General features: G+C 33.1%; 1 protein-coding gene across 1 annotated transcript; it reads left to right on the top strand.

Annotated features, from left to right (window-relative positions):
• The first annotated feature begins 2857 nt into the window (after positions 1-2857).
• On the top strand, positions 2858-5196 carry LOC126976429 (60S ribosomal protein L19). The gene is made up of 5 exons (XM_050824759.1): positions 2858-2956; positions 3149-3255; positions 3397-3560; positions 4492-4682; positions 5024-5196. Exons 1-5 carry the CDS (start codon positions 2952-2954, stop codon positions 5157-5159), a joined length of 603 nt encoding a protein of 200 aa, XP_050680716.1. The 5' UTR covers positions 2858-2951; the 3' UTR covers positions 5160-5196.
• Positions 5197-7291: the final 2095 nt, after the last annotated feature.

Raw genomic sequence — 7291 nt, 5'->3', positions numbered from 1 at the left:
ACAAACATCAGACCGTTACAGGTCAATATCGTGTACTGAAATGGTCTTTTATGTCTATCTCGCTCTAACACACTCTTATACTATAAGCTAACTCTTTTGTTTAGCCAATCTTTCAGTATAATACATCTATGGTCATCACATGATTCTTCATAATGAAAACCATCTGTATGCCAGTTAGTCGGTAGCAATTATAATTTCATAGTCATTACACAATATGTTAAATTTAAGATCGCTTGTACGTAGCCCACGAAAATTTGTTACCGGTACAAATAGTTTCAAAATTAAAGTAAAAATTGTTTTGTATTTAGTTTATGTTAGCAGATAACGTTTAAAAATAAGCAATAAGACGCTACGTCTGTTAATTTGTGTGTTGTGTAGGATGCATTTAGAGAGAAAAATATTATATAAATTTTGATTAACAAATGAATTAAAAAACATCGAGTTAGATATTTTCGTAAAACATAAGATCACAGTTGTTGTATAGCTAAGGCAGGTAAATCCTCGTAAAAAATAAAAAAAAATTCTTAAAAAAATAAAGTTACTATACTAGAATAAATGACTTTCTTAATGGGAAGAAAATCGGGAATCGGAATATCTTATAGTTTATTTTTACGCGAATTTTTATTTTAGGCGAATATGTTTATTATATAATAACCTATATAATAAATTTTATTCTCGATATTACGATTCGATATTACATTGTGACGATATTTTTATGAAAAAAGATAATGATTTTAAATCCTATTTTGAATTAAAATATTTGGTTAATTACTAATCCTTGGTTTCACGGATATTTGTTTACTTTTTTGCAACGATTTCATTTTCCTATAAATTTATTAATTACTCAAATAAGATCAAAAACTTAATTACAACAAATCAATCTGTTGAAACAAATTTAGCGGTGTATATTTCTGACATTTCGAGCATTCTAGACAAAGGCGGCGAAGTGCATGCCATTTACACCGACTTTAAAAGTGCTTTATGTTACTTTTAAGAAACCTTAAATCAGTTGCAGTTCTTAGGTCAATATTGCACTGGTTAGAATCATACTTAAGTAACAGGCCACTGATAGTAATAACAAACGGTTTCAAGTCACACAGATATTATGCGAAATCAGGCGTTCCACAGGGCTCTCATCTAGGTCCGATATTATTTTTGCTATTTATTAATGATATTTGCAATAACATTCATAATTCAAAATACTCCCTTTTTACAGATGATCTAAAATTATATATTGTTGCCTCTCCATCTAACTGTAATCTCCTTCAATCAGACCTTAACAATATTCACCAATGGTGTGAATCGAATAATATATCATTCAATATAAATAAGTGCTATCATACCAGGTTCTCCCGCAAAAAGAATACTTTAACATATATATATACAAATTGAATGGCATTGCGCTTCAGGAAGTTATTGAAGTACGCGACTTGGATGTAATTCTAGAAAGTAAATTGACTTTCAAACAACATGTAGATGCTATTGTTAATAAATCAGCAAAAATGCTTGACTTTATGAAGCGCAATACCAGAGATTTTCGATCTATTAAAACTAAAACAGTACTATATAATTCGCTGGTGAGGAGCCATTTAGAGTACGCTAGTGTAATTTGGAACCCGTTTTACAGTGAATATTCACAGCGAATAGAATCACTCCAACGATCCTTTACACGCCATCTTGCATTTGTTTCTGAGGGAATATCATATAGGCATGCTTATGAGCAACGGTTACGCATTTTCGGAATGCAATCCCTTAGGTCCGTCGCAAAAATCGCAACTTATTATTTCTTTACAAAATGATGAATGGGAAAATTAACTGCATTGAAATATGACAAAATGAAATATCTCTTTCAGTTCCATACAATATTCCTAGACAACCGATGAATAACATTTTCCATACCCCCTACTATAGAACTAATATTGGGCTTAACTCTCTTATTGTTAGAATATGTAAACAGTATAACGAATGTAGCACTAAATTACATGTAGACATTTCTTATGAATCAGCAAATAAGTTTAAAAACAAGAAATTGTCACCATTCAATTCCTAAGTGTTTGTTTTAACTGTTAGCTCTAATCTTTAAGATGCGCTTTTATTCATTTATTACTCCTTATTATTTCTTTATTACTCCTTTTAAAAAGAAAACAAAATGTGATAATGTGTAGCCTTATAACCTTAAAAAATTTTTTTTTGAAAATCAAAATTAAATACTTAAGTTGATCTCATAACCATTATTGTTATTTAGTTATATGTTTTTGGATTTAGATTTTACTTATGAACTAAACTGAGTGATGTGTTTATCTATTATAGTCATGTGTATCAGTGTTTGTTCCTTTATAAAGTAAGACTCATTGTTTGTTAAATATAACATGATGTTGAAGTTCCGTATTAATAAATAAATAAATAAATAAGTGCCGGAACCTAACCAGCCCCTATTCATCATTGTAAGGCAAAGCTACCCAGGTATCGTTCAGGTGAAACTCGTCCCTCATTCCAAATCATTGCCAACCGATGGGGGGCTACTTGTGTTGTTTAAAAAAAAAAATCATATGACATCAAAATGGCTTTCCGTTGCATAACATTAATAAGAAAAAAGGACGCATCTCTGTGGGGTTGTCGTTTCAAAAGGCAACGATGAATATGACCAAACTAGGCTAACCAAATTCGAGACGCAAATTTCAATAAATGGCAGCACATTATTTTGTACATAGGAATTTCTTTTCACAGCTCGTTTATAAATAATATGCAAAATTAATATTCACAAATTATTAGTAGGTACTATCTAATTTTAATTTATATGATGATTTATATTTCGATAAAACGAATGGTAATAAAATAGATATTACAATAAATTAGTTTGCTTATTTTGTATATGGCAATTTTTAACCATATGCCAAAATTGGTGTGCGCCATATTTCTTTCTTGTGTGCGTTGGATCTCACCGAATCAGGATGAGGTTAGATTTACTTAAATATTTAATTTTACTGTTAATTTATCGAAGAAAATACAATCAATTGAATCTACTTGCGTTAAATCAACTCATAATATAATATTCGTTCTATTCGGAATATTATATAACGAAAATATGATTTGTGAATACTGTCGGCCAACAAAGCCATGTGGTTCATCATTTATTTTAATTTTTCAGTTCCCTCAAATTACAGAAGAGGCTTGCAGCCTCTGTTATGAGATGTGGTAAAAAGAAAGTGTGGCTAGATCCAAATGAGATCAACGAAATTGCGAACACTAATTCCCGTGAGTAAAATTTTTTAGCAGTGGAATCTTGTTACCATAATAATTATTTTATTTATACATTATGTTTGCCTAAATTTTCTTATGTTTGTAATTCGGTATAATGTAGCAGGGGTTCTACTTTATGTATGATAATGTTTACAGGACAGAACATCCGTAAGATGATCAAGGATGGTCTTGTCATTAAGAAACCAGTAGCCGTTCACTCCCGCGCTCGTGTTCGTAAGAACACAGAGGCACGTAGAAAAGGTCGCCACTGTGGCTTTGGTAAAAGAAGAGGTACAGCAAATGCGCGTATGCCGCAAAAGGTAAGTTATACCATCAATCATAAATTAAAAAAAAACACCTGCTACTACAACACCTTGACCTACAACATGTATTGTGTAGTTTTTATTTTTTATCAACATACTTAATTATATACACCTAAAACTATTGCAATACCTGTGGAAAATGATTTTCTAAAGCATTTTCTTACAAGAATTTTCCCGGTGCATCTGCATGCAGGCTTTTTTTTGACAACTTTTTTTTCTTAAAGGTAATAGAAATTTAGCTTTAGTCAGTTTATGTTTTTTATCCCAACTTGCCCAGGCTGTCCCAAATAGTTAGCAGCCTCTTCAGGCTGGTACAGGTGTCTGATCCCTTTTTGATTTGTCTGCAGAAGCATTACCCAGATAATTGTTGTCCGTTGATTTATTGCTTTAATCTGTTCAATGCATTGAGTGTGTTGTGATATTCCAGTTTAAGGATAGATGTTATGGTTAGCGATCCTACCTACTAAGCTAGAGGTCCCGGTTTCGAATCCCGGTAGGTGCAAGCATTTATATGATGAATATGGATGTTTGTTTCCGAGTCATGGATGTTTAAATGTATTTATGTATGTTTATATGAATTTATGTATGTTTAAGTAAGTATATTGTATTAAATATATCATTGTCTTGTAACCCATAACACAGGCTATACATGCTTAACTTGGGGCAAGATAAATTGTGTAAAAATTGTGTCAATATTATATTAAAAAATATATATATTATTGCTTTGTAGCACTTGAAGTATCCATCTGCCATCAAGTCTTATGCTACTTTTGTTATTCCAATACAATCTGCCTGTAGATAGCCATAAAAGGCCAGAAAATACATGTCGCTTTCCCATGAAAGGCTCTAATAAAACACAATAGAAAATAAATAAATAATTAATTTTTGTTTATGTGCAACATGTTTTACTATTACTTGCCACTTTTAGGAACTATGGGTTCAAAGGCAAAGGGTACTCCGTAAGTTATTGCTCAAGTACAGATCAGCTAAAAAGATTGACAGACATCTTTACCACTCGCTGTACATGAAGGCAAAGGGTAATGTTTTCAAGAACAAGAGAGTACTGATGGAGTATATCCACAGGAAGAAGGCCGAGAAAGCTAGAACCAAGATGTTGAGGTATTTGTTATTTTTGTATGTCGACCAATGTAGGTTTAACTTCTGTAATGTTATGATATGATATAATCATTGACATAGCTTGATATCTTCCTGAGCAGTGTAATTTTTTAAACACTTTGAATAGTGTTGTAAATTGACAATAATTGTGTTGTACAAATTTTTATTTCATGACCACGGATGTAGCATAATTTCCCTTTAATTGTGTGACCAGTCATTTGAGCTGATGTCATTAATTGTTACCAGTTTGATAAATAATTTATTATGCCAATCATCAAAATTTTCATTTTCAAACTTTACTATTTTTAGTTTATTATATTATTTATATTCATTATTATCAACAGTGACCAAGCGGAAGCTCGTCGTAACAAGGTTAAGGAAGCACGTAAGCGGCGTGAAGAACGTATTGCTGCTAAGAAGGAAGAGCTATTACAAACATTTGCGAGGGAAGATGAAGCCGCTATTACCGCTAAGAAGTAACTTGTTATAAAATGATCCAATAAATACTTTGGGTCGACATCTTGTTTTATTTTTAATATTGTGAATTTCTAAAGAAACTCCTCACCATTCCTATAATTTGTATGTGTCTTATAATTTATTTTGAATTACAACTTGACAATATTTAATAATCTGTAGTAGTTTAGCTGCCTGAGGTACTTCTTTTTGTACAAAGCAAACAAATAATTATTGAGGAGTTATATTAATATTATACATATAGAATTAGAATACAGTATTGAATATAATTATTAAACTCAAATTTTTGGTTTCCTTCAAACATTTACTATTTGACTAGTTAGGTGCTGTAATTGTGTGGGCCTTTGGTGCTCATGTGAACTATTTAGATTTAAAAACCAGAGGTGTAATTTGGTGGCAGGAATCTGGTCAAACAGCTCTTTGGAACACTCCCACCCAGTGATGAGGTAGAAGACACAATGAAGTGACTAAATTCAGATTGGTAAAAAAGAAAATTAGTTGTGCTCTATTTAATTTTTAAATATTATAATAACAATATTATTAAAGTTATAACTAACCATTCGATACCTAGTCAAAGTAGGCTATAGTCCAACTGGAAGTTGATTCTTGCTTACTGTTAAAGTGTTAAGTTACAACAGTTTCGAAATCGATGAATTATTTTATTATTTTTCAAACAGAAATTGACATGTTCGACAGTTTTAAAATCATTGTTATTAGCACATACCACCTGTTTGTGAGTGCCAACTGCATAAAACAACAGTGTCATACCATATACCTACTTAGATATATCTTCCTAGAAGTTGCAATAATTATAAGACATGAACGGACCTAAAATGCTGCCTTGCCTAAAAACTCTTTGTATGTAGGTACATTTTTTATGGAAGAGGAGATAGGAATTACAGGAACGTTGCCGGCCTTTTCGTAGTGTACACGCCTTTTTTCAAGGTAGCCATGTTGTATTGTCTCGTAAACACCGCGCAAGTAAGCTCATTCCACAGGTTCGTTGTACGTGGAAGAAAGTTCCTTTCAAACCGTATTGTGGAGGAACGCCACATATTATCTAGATGGTGGGGGATGATATCATAATTTGTGGCGTGGTATGCCAAGGTGGAATTCAACAAAAGAAATAAAGTCAAACATCTATTCGGAACACCCCATGATAAATGCGGTAGTCACGTAATAAAGCGACGTGTCTAGGCAACGCCAAGTGATCAAGCCATTCACAGAGCACTGGATCCACGACAATTCGAGCAGGTCTAATAGTTCGAGATAATGCTAGGATATGCCATACCAGAGATGATAGCAATACTCCATGTGGCCAGACCTGCGATTTGTAGAGCTCTAGAAGTCTAAGGGGCCGGCTTGAAGTATTGCCGTGCCCTATTTATAACGCCCAGCTTCTTCGAAGCCAATTTAGCTTTCACTTCTAGATGACCTTGGAATTGGCAACCGTTCCAGATTTCGAGACCAAGTATTCCGATACTAGACGAGGCATTAAGGGAAGCGTTGACGAAGAGCCGTGATACGATAAATGTTTTTTTTTTCTTAACATATTACTACAAGTCTAGGGATAGTAAGTTATCACCTGATACAAATTTACCTTGGTAAGATCCCAGCACAGGTACAATTTTTCGGTGTTTATTAATTGCTTCGGTGCTACTTCGCTTATGTAATAAGTACCACCATAGTAGTAATACCAGTAGGAGGCTCCTTTGCTCCGGATATATTTATGCCGTGAAGCAGTAATGTGTTAAGATTACTGTATTTCGGTCTGAAGGGCGCCGTAGCTAGTGAAATTACTTGGCAATTGAGACTTAACATCTTGTCTCAAGGTGACGAGCGCAATTGTAGTGCCGCTCAGAATTTTTGGGTATTTCAAGAATCCTGATTGGCACTGCATAGTAATGGGCAGGGCGAATAAATTAACATCAGCTGAACGACCTCCTCGTCTCGTCCCTTATTTTGATAAAAAAAGTACCTTTATGTAATATACAAATACAAATATTACACTTAATACAATAAAAATTTATAAAAAGATTTTAAGCTAAATTAGCCATAGATACGCGTTGGACGGTCATATCGCTCTCTTCCAGATAAACCAAAAATATACTGGACACAGCAGACAATTTATAAGAAGC

The sequence above is a fragment of the Leptidea sinapis genome, chromosome 40, assembly GCF_905404315.1.
Source record: "Leptidea sinapis chromosome 40, ilLepSina1.1, whole genome shotgun sequence".
NCBI classification, from domain to species: Eukaryota; Metazoa; Arthropoda; class Insecta; order Lepidoptera; family Pieridae; genus Leptidea; species Leptidea sinapis.
Note: the sequence above shows the minus strand (reverse complement) of the source record. Positions and strands in the feature narration are given on the sequence as shown.